This window comes from Quercus robur, chromosome 3 (genome assembly GCF_932294415.1).
Source record: "Quercus robur chromosome 3, dhQueRobu3.1, whole genome shotgun sequence".
Classification (NCBI taxonomy): domain Eukaryota; kingdom Viridiplantae; phylum Streptophyta; class Magnoliopsida; order Fagales; family Fagaceae; genus Quercus; species Quercus robur.
In genome coordinates this window covers 61,080,349-61,094,130 of record NC_065536.1, presented here as the reverse complement: position 1 = coordinate 61,094,130, position 13,782 = coordinate 61,080,349, and the positions used below count along the sequence as shown (strand labels likewise).

General features: G+C 30.5%; 1 protein-coding gene across 1 annotated transcript; it reads left to right on the top strand.

Moving 5' to 3' along the window:
* The first annotated feature begins 10,075 nt into the window (after positions 1–10,075).
* Positions 10,076–13,221, top strand: LOC126718720 (mitochondrial outer membrane protein porin of 36 kDa). Its single transcript, XM_050421043.1, has 6 exons — positions 10,076–10,244; positions 10,353–10,420; positions 11,410–11,520; positions 12,025–12,111; positions 12,262–12,470; positions 12,612–13,221. The coding sequence occupies exons 1-6, from the start codon at positions 10,196–10,198 to the stop codon at positions 12,916–12,918; spliced, it is 831 nt and encodes a 276-aa protein (XP_050277000.1). The 5' UTR covers positions 10,076–10,195; the 3' UTR covers positions 12,919–13,221.
* Positions 13,222–13,782: the final 561 nt, after the last annotated feature.

Here is a 13,782-nt window from a genome sequence, read left to right as displayed (position 1 = left end):
TACAAAATTATACACAGACTGATGTTAGTCATTTTTAGACAAAAATCTCAAAATTATGTAAATTTTATACATTTTTCTATTATACTATGAATGCTCTAATAAGTCTCTGACCCTTTTTGATTAACTGGAAGAAAAAAAATAACAGTAAAAACAGATTTTTTATCCTCTTTTTTTAAGACATTCCATTGGCAAGCAGAGCTGAACGTTAGACATGCTTGCCTTGGTTCTACATACTCGCTTTTTAAAACGCTCTACATCAGATTATCTATTTTACACTACATTTATTAAAATATAAATTTTTTCTTGATTTTTTTAATTGTTTCTCTTTTTTCATATACATCAACTATCATCCACTATCTTCTTTCATTGTCGAGACACATAAATAAAGAATAAACAATTAAATGCAAAATAAATAGTGCAAGTGTAAAATTTACATGTTTATTATAGCAAAACTTAGTTTCTTCATATATAACAACCATTATCCACTCTCTTTTTTCGTTATCGAGACACACAAAGAAAGAATTAACAATTAAGTGCAAAATTTTTAAAACGCTCTATATCAGATTATCTCTTTTACACTATATTTATTAAAATATAAAAATTTTTCTTGATTTTTTTAATTGTTTCTCTTTTTTCATACACATCAACTATCATCCACTATCTTCTTTCGTTTTCAAGACACATAAATAAAGAATAAACAATTAAATGCAAAATAAATAGTGTCAGTGTAAAATTTACATGTTTATTATAGCAAAACTTAGTTTCTTCATATATAACAACCATTATCCACTTTTTTTTTTTTGTTATCGAGACACACAAAGAAAGAATTAATAATTAAATGCAAAATGAATAAAGTTAATGTAAAATTTACACAGTTACTATAACAAATTTATAAATTTATAAAATTATACACGGACTTATGTTAGTCATTTTTAGACAAAAATCTCATAACTACATAAATTTTATCATTTTTCTATTATACTATGAATGCTCTAATAAGTCTCTGACCCTTTTTGATTAAGGCTGTGTTTGAATGGACTGAAAATCATTTTCGGAAATTATTTTCCGTAAAATCCATGTGTTTGGCAGCTACGGAAAATAGATTTTCCGGAAAATCATTTCCGTTTGACCAAAATTTACACTTGTTGACCCGGAAATCATTTTACATACTTGTTTTACCTTCAAATGATTTCCGTAGCTGTGAGAGCAACACACTCAGCCAAAACACCTGAAACACAAGACCAAACGCAGCGAGAGAGAGAGAGATCGTTCGCAGCGAGAGAGAGAGAGACCGATCCAGACACTGCGCCGATCGGCGTCAATCATGATCGCGATCGACTCGCGATCGGAGCTTTGCGCGATCACGATCGAAGCTTCGCGCGATCGCGATCGCGATCGACGCATCGCACGAAGCTTCAATTGTGATCGCGCAAAGCTCCGATCGCGATCCCACCGATCGCGCCGATCGAGATCGCGATCTCACCGATCGCGATCTCGCCTTCGTTTGTCCGGATTTGATGATTTTTTTCTAGGCTTTGTTTGTGATTTGAGGAATGTATTCGTTTGGTAACCGAGAAAATGTGAGAAAATGTGAGCAACAAGTAGAAAATGTATTTTCTATGGTATTTTCAAGAACACAACCAAACATCAGAAAATATTTTCCGAAAATTTTTTTGAAATGCAACCAAACACATGAAAATATTTTCTTTTCTGGAAAATAGCATTTCCGGAAAATATCTATTTTCCGGAAATGCTTTTACACGAACCAAACACAGCCTAACTAAAAAAAATTAACGGTAAAAACAGATTTTTTATCTTTTTTTTTTTTTTTTTTTTTAAGACATTCCATTGGCAAGCGGAGCTGAACATTAGGCCTGCTTGCCTTGGTTTACAGATTATGTTTTAAGTACTCTGAATCCATCAATCTGCTTTGAGGAAACAACGTAACTGCTTACCATTAAAAAATACTAATAATAATACCAGTGTTTTTTTTTTTTTTTTTGAACGTAATAATAATACCAGTGTTAACAATGATAAAAATCAGCAAATAATAAGATCATGTGCAATAAATTAATAAAATCTACAATAATTTTATTCATTGAATTTATTTTATTAAAGAAAATTACAATCTACGAATGAGCAACAATATACATCTAGAGCTCATCTAGGCTTTATACGCTAGGAAGGGGAAAAATATCCAACCATGATGGTTTCTTAGTTCAGGATTTCCTCTTCGTTTAATGGTATATTTCTGGTATTTTTATTTTTATTTTTTAAAAAAAGGCCATTCTAGTACGTCATTTTGAGAACAGTATTTTTTTTTTTTGGTTGAAAATTTTTTATTAAAATACTTTAAATAAAATGTAAAAGCTAAATAAAATAAATATATGATTCACATGAAACCTGCAAATAATTTTAAAAAAAAAATTATAAACTAGCTCATAAGTGTATCTCAAACGGAAAAAGTGATTAAATTGAAAAAACTATAAAGCTTGTATAGAGATCACACTCATAGAGGAAGAAGATATGACTTTATTCTATCATTTCTTCCAAACAATGGAGAGAACATGAACGAAGAAGATTGAGAATTTTTTGTTCTGCCAAATTCTTCCTACATAAGATAAAAGCAGTAGCAACGCCACGTTTAGGCTGTTCCCACGAGCACCCTAACCTAGCAAAAAAAATTATATATAATAATTAATTTTTTTTTATTTATCTATCCTTAAAAAATAATTAGGAACAACCTCAAAAAATTAGGAATACCCTCAAAAAAAATTTTATGCCAATAAAATTAAATTTTTGTGGATTATTTGTTCTGCTTTCAAGCAAAAAAAAAAAAAAAAAAAAAAAGCTTAAAAAATGTAACAGAGCAAGCAAATCTACCAGGAGGGACAGACCAGGTGGGGGCCTAAAGGGGCCTGAGCCCCCTGCCCTTTAGAAAAAAAATAAATTAAAATAGTCAACAACCCGTAACAAGAAAAACCTTCAAATAGAATAAAATTTCGGTCTAAACAAAAAAAATACATAATATAGTCATATCACAAATCTAAAATAACAAAATAAAAATCACAAATTTCCAATTTTACCCATTTAAATTTCTCTCCCTCAATTTCACTCTCTCAAACTCTTATTCTTCCTCCAACAACTGTTGTTTTCTACCTAAATCCTTTAAGCTTCTTCAGTTCTTCTTGCCTGGACTGTCATACTGTTATGATTGATGTTGTCTGCTGTTTGAACAACAAAAATCTTCTTCTATTTTTTTCTTCTGCTTTGGCTTAGATTTCTCCACCAGTTTGCTAAAATCCTCCTCTATTATTTTCTTTCTTCAACTTTGATTTCTCCAGCAGCCCACTGTCTCTTTGTTTTCTCAAGAGATTTTTTACTTTCCCTATATCTACTTTTAAGCTTTTGGTCAAAAATGTCAGACACACATGTGGTTTTCACTATTGTATTTTGTCCAAGAGTCCATCTACTCTACACGTGGGATTCACTTCTCCGCATCTTTCTTTTTCCTACCTTTTATCTATTTTGTTTTTCATATTAATGAGTTGGGATAGAAATCAAAATGTACCTTGTGCAATATATTATTAAGTTAGAGGTATGTTTAGAATCGATTTATTTTGTTAAAATTGAAATTTTTTTATTAAAAGTATTGTAGATAAAAGTAAGAGTTAGTTAAAATAGTACAGTGAGACCTATGAATAGTACTAAAAGATGTACGAAGACCCATAAATAATAACAAAAATAAGATAAATAGTAAAATATATATGCTGGTAAAATTAAGCCATACCAAACACAAACTACATATATGAATTTATGGCTTAAAAATAGATTATATGAATTTACATTTTTTTAAAGCTCTTAAAAAAAAAAGTGGGGTTCTAATTTATAAACAAATTAAATATAATATATATAAAGTGATAACTCTAAAAGGTAAATTATGATTGATTGATACCTAAATATATCATTTTTTTTTCTTCTTAACTAAACTTAAATGGCCTTAGAATAAAATTGACCATTTTGCTTCGGGGCCCCTTTAAGTTCAAATCCTGAGTCTATTCCTGTCAGGAATACCCTGAGGAACATTCTTGGAGCAGCCACGGAATAAAAGCAAAAGATCATAGATTCATAGTATTTCAACTATTAACAATTCACCAAATTCAACAGACCTATCAAATTGGTCTTTAATTTACCTCTTTGGCATTTAAATCATGATTTATAATCATTTTAAAATGTTTGTTGAATTGACAATGCTTGACTTTCTTTTGCTTTTCGTGCAAACTGTTTTTAATTACTGTTATATATCTTCGGTCTTGGATCCCGTACCCACATAAATATACCAACTACAGAGTATTTTCTATTCGTTCCCTCCTATTGATTGCATATCCAGATAATGACGTATTATTTCATTACTTCAACTCCTAAGATTATTTTGCTTTTATATCTTTTTAGTTAACCTGTAAATTTATTCTCATCAAATAAGAAACTTAGATTAATATCTAACCTAAACATAAAACTAATTAATGTTTTTACCTAATGGTAAAGAGTAATCAACATCATGAAACGAACATTGTATATTCAAATCCTATCATTTTAAGTAATCAATTTCTCTCCATGCAACTTATAAGTATCCTATAATGATCTATTATGAAAATAACTTCCCTTCAGATTAGTTGAAAGAAAAGTTTTACAACTTATAGTGTGATTCCTTAAATAAGTGTTTATGTATACTTTTAATCACACAACCTATTTAATAATTATATGTCTTGTTTAGATGATTTAATGAGTTTAACAAAATAATCGTAAATCATCGTTGAACTGCCACATAATGGGTTGAAAAATATTTCTTCAATCTGATTTGAAATAAAATCTGCTACATTATACTATCCAATGTCTCACCAAACAACCTTTTGATCCATATCTCTAAAATTTTGTGTGCATTTTGATTATTTTTTGCTAAACAATCTATTTTTATATTTAATAAAAGTTAGCAATAGTAAAATCGTAACTCAGAAAAACTTTATAAAATGTACATAAACAAAATAACTTAAAAAAAAAAAAAAAAAAAAAAAAAAACCAACTAAGCCAAATTCACTTGTTAACTAACGATCCTTAGAAAGAATTTAAGAGGGATGTCAATTTAAGAGGGATGTCTCCGCCTACCATTGATCGATTCCCAAGGCCTAAAAAGTGAATGATTGTGCATTTCACTTCAATGACATGGTGCAATTAGAGCACTCGTATCAAACTCAACGTGTCTTTATTTTAGTTAAAAAAAAAAAAAAAAATCTTATATAAGACTGAGGGTATGTTTGCACTTTGAATACCGTTTATTTTACTGAAACTAAAAAATTATTGCTAAAAATACAGTAAATAAAAGTAAAAATTTGTTGAAATAGTATAATAGGATCCATAAATAGTAGTAAAAATAAATTAAATAGTGAAATAATTTTAATTTTTAAATCTAACCCAAACGCACACTTAATATCTTAATTCGAGCACTCACATCAACTCAACGTTCCTCTTTAGTAAACATATGGCTAAACTCAGTTAAAAAACTCTTAGAATGTTGGACAAAAAGTAGCAGTGGTTGTTTCCTCTTTGAAGATAACAATGAACACTCACGAAGAATACAAGGATAGTTTTGTGATTTTTTGTGAAAATTGATGAGCTTCTGAAATTTTCATAAAGTGAATTTGTGATAAGAATCACACTTTTCATGCGTCTTTTGGTTTTTTGTGAACATTAGTTTGAGTTGATCGTGCAAGCGTGCTACCCTTTTAGTAAGAAAATTACGATCTAATTTTGTTTGAATAAGTAAAAAGTCATGTACTTAAATTTAAAATAGCTTTGTTTCTTAAAAAAAATTAAACTAACTTTTTAACATATGAATATCTATTTACTATGACAATTTCTTAAAAGTTAAAACCTATTTGTTAAATGTAAAATCTACTCACTTAAAAATTCTGTTAAGAATGATAATAAATGTCATTATCTTTCAACAATAAATAACGAAATTTTGATAAGAAATTGTCACAATATATAAAATTTCGCAATAAATGATAATATATGCTACAATTAAAACTCTTAATCAAATGAAATAGTTGCAATCATCTACAATGAAGATTTTGTTATCCATGCATACTTCTATCTTTATTTTCTTATTTTATGAGCATAACTATTATGTTTAACTTACTTAATTTTTAATATGAAAAACCCTTCTAAGCAATTAAAAAAGAACAAGATAACAAAAGATATATGCTATCAAATTTTTCATTAGATAAAATTATAAGCATAGAAGATTTAAATTTTATAAATTAGTGTTTTCAAGGTAACAAATAGAACATCATATATCACAATTCTCACTTTTTAGGCATGACTACGACATAAAATTCAAAATACATAAAGAAAATTTTTGGGACATTAAAATTTAATGGAATGTAATTTAATTAGACATTGCACAGTAGAATATTCTAGAAATCATAAAGTTTCATTAGAGTTTATCTAAGAGTGTAATAGTAGGGGTACATGCTACTTTACAAAATATAAAGGAGGAAAATTTTCAACTTTAGTTAGGGAAGGAATGAAACTACCCCAAACATAAAGGGTGAAAGTGCTTTTTTGCCTTTCTTTTATTATTATTATTTTTGTTGTTGTTGTTGTGTGTGTGTGTGTGTTTTTTTTAACATTAAACAACGTGTTAAAAAAAAGTTAGCCCATGAAAACTGTGCATAAAACAATGAATTTTGACTTAACAAATTGACTAATCCCAAAAAAAAAAAAAAAGTCTAACAACACAACAAAATTTCATGATATTTTTACAATACCTTTATTTTTAGCTATGGTGGGTCCTAGTCTAATATTTTATTATTTTATTTTAAAATAATGCTATGTTTACAACATTTTCACAACAAACTTTAGGTGGTAAATTGTTATTGGTTTTAAATTGTTCATTGAAAAAAATAAACAAAAAGCCAATTGAAGAAAATTGTTCCTGAAACAATGAATTTTGGCTCACCAAATTTTACTAAACCAAAAAAGAAGCCTAAGAACATAACAAAATATCACAGCATTTTCACAATATCTTTTATTTCCAGTTGTGGTAGGTCTCAGTCTGATATTTTATTTTTTACGTCCACAATAATTTTACAACAAAGCTTAAGTGGCAAATTGCTACTAGTTTTAAATTGGAACGACCACTTTAAATTTTGTATTAAAAACAAAAAACAAAAAACCAACATAAAAAAACTGTGCGTGAAATAATGAATTTTGACTCACCCAAATTGACTAAAATAAAAAAGAAGTCTAGGAATATAATAAAATGTCATAATATTTTCACAATACCATTATTTTCAGCTATGGTAAGCCCCGATATGATATTTTATTATTTTATTTTAGAGAAATGTTACTTCCATAACATTTTCACAACAAATTTTCGATGACAAATTGTTATCGGTTTTAAACTTGGCCCATTATTGATATCACTTTTTTATCCATCAATAATATCTTACCACTTAGAATTTGTTATAAAATTATCGTGAAAATGTTGTGAACTTAGCATTTTTCTTTATTTATAAGGAACTGAGATATCAGCAATTGTAAAAATATTGTGACAACAACAAGATATTATAATATTTTCACAATACATTTATTTTTAGTTGTAGTTGGTCTCAATCTCATATTTTATTATTTTATTTTGAGATATAAAAAATTTACTCCTCAATAATTGTGAAAATATTGTAATAATATTTTGAGTCAATATAGCAATATTGTGTCGACACATATAAATATTTAAAAGAAAAAAAACAAAAAGAGCACGAACCAAAACTTGGCGTACTATGAAGAAAAAAAAAGGGGGGTCAGTTCAAGCAAAACGGTGAGCTTTGCCTCACCCAATTGAGCTTTGCCTCACCCAATTGAATAAACCAAAAATCACTGTAGACAATGTTAAAATTGGAAATGGTTAGTAGATTTGTTAATTTGTGAGATGTGAGAGAGTAAAAAAATTGGAGAAGGGCGTGGGAGAGGACAAAAATTTGATATCCGTAGAGAGAGAAAAATAATATGAAAAAAAAAAAAAAATGAAGAGTTTCTATTAACTATATAAAAAGCAGCTATGCCGCTACAGTGCTTCGGTACCATGCACTTAGTGTGTTTGCATTGTGTAAGCACGGTAGCGAAAACTTTTTTTTTTTTTTTTTTTTTTCGTTTGTTTGTTTTTGTTTTTTTTTTTGTCTTTTCCTTCTTCTTTATATACAGTGTTTTTGGTTTAGTTAATCGGTACTGTAGCTGCCGACCCTAACGTTTTTTTTTTTTTTTTTCTAATATTTATGTAAGCTGGTACATATATTGTTATGCTGACGCAACAAATTTCACAATATTTTCACAATTATTGACCGGAACTGTATTTACAGTGCTTAAAGTTTTTTTTTTTTCCCAGTAATCGGTTTGTGCGTGTGTGTGTTTTTTTTTTTAAATATTTATGTAAGCTGGTATATATATTGTTATACTGACACAACAAAGGGCATGCACTGTAGCACTGTAGTTACAACAGTGCTTTTGGTTTAGTTACCGACAATATAGCTACAGTGCCTAAAGTTTTTTTTTTCCCTTTTAAATATTTATATTTATGTAAGCTGATATATATATTGTTATACTAACGCAACAAATTTCACAATATTTTTCACAATTATTGACCGGCACTATAGCTACAGTGCCTAAAGTTTTTTTTTTTTTTTTTTTTTTTTTTTTTTCCAGTAATCAGTTTGTGTTTTTTTTTTCCTTTTAAATATTTATGTAAACTGGTATATATATTGTTATACTGCTACAACAAATTTCACAATATTTTCACAATTATTGACGTATCAATTTCTTACAAGTCGAAATAAAATAATAAAATATGAGACTATGACTAACCACAATTAAAAATAAATATTTTGAGAAAATGTTACAACACTTATTGTATAGTACTTTTGCTTTATCGCGAATGCGTGTATGCACGGTAGCTACAGTGCTTTTGGTTTAGTTAACTGGCACTGTAGCTACTATATATAAAAGCGCGAATGCGTTAAATTACTGTAGCTACACTGATTTGGTTTCATGAGCCACTTTTTTTTTTCCAAGTTTTAAAATTTTCATTTTGACTCTTCATATTTGATTTCGTTTCCATATTGACTTTATAGTCCATTTTTGCTAGTAACCTAACTATCCATAATATGTTTTTTAGTCTACAATCATGAAATTCTTACATTTCACATTTTTAAAGTTAGTATTTCATATAATAGTTAAATATGAAAGGTACTTAAAAATCAACAAATTACTAACAAAAATTGACAGCATGACCAATATAAAAATATAATTAAACATAAAGGGTCAAAAAAAAAAAATTGAAACGGAAATAACCAAATAAACACAATTCAAATTATAAGAACAAAAACTATACTTTAATTAAAAGTCAATTATTCCCTTTTGGTGCCTTTGGCTTAAAGCTAGCCTTTCTTTTATATATGGATATAATGCAAAAATATTCCCTAAACTTTGGATCAAAATCAAATTGATTTTCTAATTTGTAATTATAAGTCATTAACTTTGATAAATACCCAAGTTAAAGGAAAAAAAGAAAAAGAAAAAGAAAAAGAAATTAATTGCAATACGTAAATGCCAAGACTTTTTGGTATTTCTCAAAATTTAATTAGTACCAAAAACAGAGAAACAAAAACAAGTATATATATTCTAAAAAAAAAAAAAAGTATATATGTAATCGGTAGTGCACCACGTCATTTTTGAAAAACAGAACCAAGGAAGCGAATATGCCAAAGACACCCTCTATCCCGATTCTCAAGGCCAGTACAGAACTAGAGGATCGCACCGGCGCTCTCTTAGCTTCTCTCACACACACTCACTTTCCTTTTTATTTATTTTTTAAATCAACGGCCAGCGAAGCGAATATCCACCCGACGCATAATCCGACGGTCCAGATCCAACCACTCAATCCGAAAAGACCAAAAACACCTTGGTATTAATCAATATTACCAGACCAGTCCACACCTCATTTCCTTTTTTATTTTTTCTTCTCTCACACTTACACTCTCTCTCTCTCTCTCTCTCTCTGTCTCTGAATAACCAAACAGTCTCTACCAAACCCTCTCTCTCTCTTTCTCTCTCATTTTCTTTCTCAAATTTTCTCGGGAAAATCATGGTGAAAGGTCCAGGTCTTTACTCCGATATCGGCAAGAAAGCCAGAGGTCAAATCGATTCAAACTAAAAAAATTTTGTTTTTATTTTTTTTTCTATTTATTATTTTCTCGGTGACTGACCTTTTTTTTTTTTTTTTTTTTTTTTTGAATTTTCAGATCTTCTCTACAAAGATTATCAGAGCGACCACAAGTTCACCGTCACTACCTACACTTCCACGGGAGTTGTGAGTTTTTTTCTTTGTTTTTGATTTTTTTTTTTGTACTTTTTTGGTTATTAAATATTGACTTTATGAAGCTTTATGAAGCCACGCTATGCCTTTTGTTTTGATTTTTAATTTTTTAAAATCCTGTTTGGTTGCCGAGAAAATTGGAGGTAACGATAGGACAAAGAAAAAAAAATCGAGTATCGTATTTTATTTTATTATTTACTTATTCTCTTAAGTTAAGGAAATCTCGTTTGACTAAAAAACCGAGTAGTTTTCGGTGGCTTAGCTTAGTGAGAAAGTTGTTGCTTGATTTTGAATATTTTTAAGATCTAGAATCGTGGTTTATATATTTTCCTTCTTTTTCCTATTAACCAAACAGAGCTGTAGGTCTGTCAGAGGTTCCATGCCATAAATAAATAAATAAATAAAAATACACACACATATGTCAAGAACATCATAGTTTAGCTTGAAGCACTAGTTGCCTTTACACTAGTACAGCGGCCAGCCTAATTTTTGAACTACTTACCAAATGATACAGTGTATTATTCAAATCTGGTTCATTTTGATTAGCCTAGTGCTCTTGAATTTGATAATTGTATGTGCATCTGTGTCGTTTTGGGGATGATCAAAACTTTGTTGTAAAAGCCGCATTTAAATAGGCTACTTTAGGTTCTTATTACTATTATTTTCAGTTTTCAATAAATTGTGGTTGGTCAGCATGTGCTGTTTTCTTGTCAAAATATGAATAATTGATCCGGGTTTTTGATATAACGTTTCTATCATAGTCCCAAATTTGTGGGGTTGGCTATGGATCCTTGACAGATTAATTTGGATCAGTCACATGTTTTTTTTATCTTGTATGTTTCTGAAAATTTGTATTGGTATGGAATCACAATTCAGATTCACACTAAGAAATTGTTTTTGTTGATTTGCTTATATGCTTCCATACATTTTGCTTATGTTATTCTTTTTAATGTTCTGACCATTCTATTTGTCATGTTTCTCAGGCAATCACTTCAACTGGAATTAAGAAAGGTGAGCTGTTTTTGGCCGATGTGAGCACTCAGCTGAAGAACAAGAACATCACGACTGACATTAAAGTCGATACCAACTCTAATGTAAGTATTAGAGCTGCTTTGGAATTTCTTCATTATTTGCCCTCCAATTTTCAAGAAGTTTATCCTTTTAAACTATGCTATCTGATCTTGCATGTATTGAATGTTAGACCTGAAGCGACATATCCAAACATTTGGTTTTGCATTGCTCCTGGATAAAGAATCAAGTGGTTTTCAAGATTTTGATAATTGAAACTACAATTATATTGCTCCTTATGCGTTGATGCTATATCTAAATATAAATGTGAAATATGTGAAATTACTGTTGTATGGTTCTCAGCAGCATACTATGCTTCATTCTGTTTGTGATTTTTAATTGTTAGATACTACTCAAGGACCAAAGATATGAACAGGTTTATTATTTATTATACATGATTTGGTTTGATGTTAAGAAGTTTACTTGATAACCGATATATCCAGTCCTATTGATTTTTAATTGATTGACTGACAATGACCATTGCTTCAATGCAAAATAATTGTTTCTGACGATTTTATGTGAATTTGTAGCTTCTCACAACGGTTACTGTTGATGAACCTGCACCTGGACTCAAGACTATCTTTAGCTTTATTGTTCCTGATCAGAGGTCTGGTAAGGTAAGAAAAACATTTGTATTTGTCCTGCCTAATAAGTTAATTTCTAGATTCACTTGTGTGAACTTTGCTTCATTGATGAGCACGACTTGTGCTAGAGATAGAATTATATTGGTGCATTTTGATCCTAGTTATTGGTGATATTGATGACAGGTAGAACTCCAATACCAGCATGAATATGCTGGAATTAGCACCAGCATTGGATTGACTGCCAATCCAATTGTGAACTTTTCTGGTGTCATTGGAAACAATGTTGTTTCCCTTGGGACTGATCTTGCATTTGACACTGCCTCTGGGAACTTCAACAAGTTGAATGCTGGGTTGAGTTACACCCAATCTGACCTCATTGCTTCCCTGACAGTGTGAGTATATCTTTAAAGGGTTTCATTTACTCTTTACGCAACAATATTGCCTTTTTGAGTTATAATTGAGTGTTATCTACTTCTTGCATGTATTGGTTGATATGTGTTCCCTGACTAATGAGTCGATGATGATGAATATAGGAATGATAAAGGTGACACCCTTAATGCTTCATACTACCACATAGTAAGCCCATTGACCAGCACAGCTGTCGGTGCGGAGCTGTCACATAGCTTTTCAAGCAATGAAAACACTCTCACAATTGGCACACAGCATGCACTTGACCCCTTAACCTCGGTGAAGGCCAGAGTGAACAACTATGGTAGGGCCAGTGCTCTCATCCAGCATGAGTGGCGCCCAAAATCCTTGTTCACCATCTCAGGAGAGGTGGATACCAGGGCAATTGAAAAGAGTGCAAAGATCGGGCTGGCCTTGGCGCTTAAGCCTTGAGCTAATTAACTACCCTTGGTGTGAGTGGAAAGATGGACTTGTTTCGTTGTGGTGGAGGGTAATAAGGTAGATGAATGACTCTTTTTGATCCAATTAATTTCGATCTTTTGATGCTGTGCTATTGGTTTCTGCATATTTTGGTGGTCAAGGGTTGTAAAAAATAATTTTAGCTGGTGGCACGAACCAATGTCAATTTTCATTTCGAATTCTTATCCATTCAAATGTTTATGGAAGGTATTCTTTGAGGAAACAGTTATATGGAGTTTTTTTTCACTCGATGAATGCTGTTTCTCGCACTCCAAATTTCTGTTGTTATTCATTATTCTTCCAATCTCATTACGCAGAGAAATTGTAGTATTTTGCTATGTGATGCATACTCCTGCTGCCGCGGTATTCTGTCTCCTTCAAATGTAACAGGCTCTTGTGCATATGGAATTGGGTCCTAATCATTCTGAAACAAATGAGCTCCTTTCTTAGTACCGAAGAAGCTTCAAAAATTGTTGGCTAACTATATAATAGCATATACGGAACTTGACTGTTACACATAGGAAACAACTGCTGTTTAGACTTTGGTATATATTAAAGGCATAAGGAGATGAAGCCAGAGCTTATTAGAGGTGAACTCTGGAGAATATTTGGTTGTGCATGATGGTGTCCCCCAATTTCATTCTGTTATTTTGAATGATGTATTTGCAAACTTTTTCCTCTCCTGTACAGGTTGAATAATCAGAAATGGGAATCCACTTGAACCTGGCATTGGCAAGCAACGCTATAATATGACATTATAATTAGGCTGGTGCTACTAGGAGCTTGATGGCATATGAGAGTGAGGTCCTGGGCCCTCAGATGAAATGAAGCACGAGT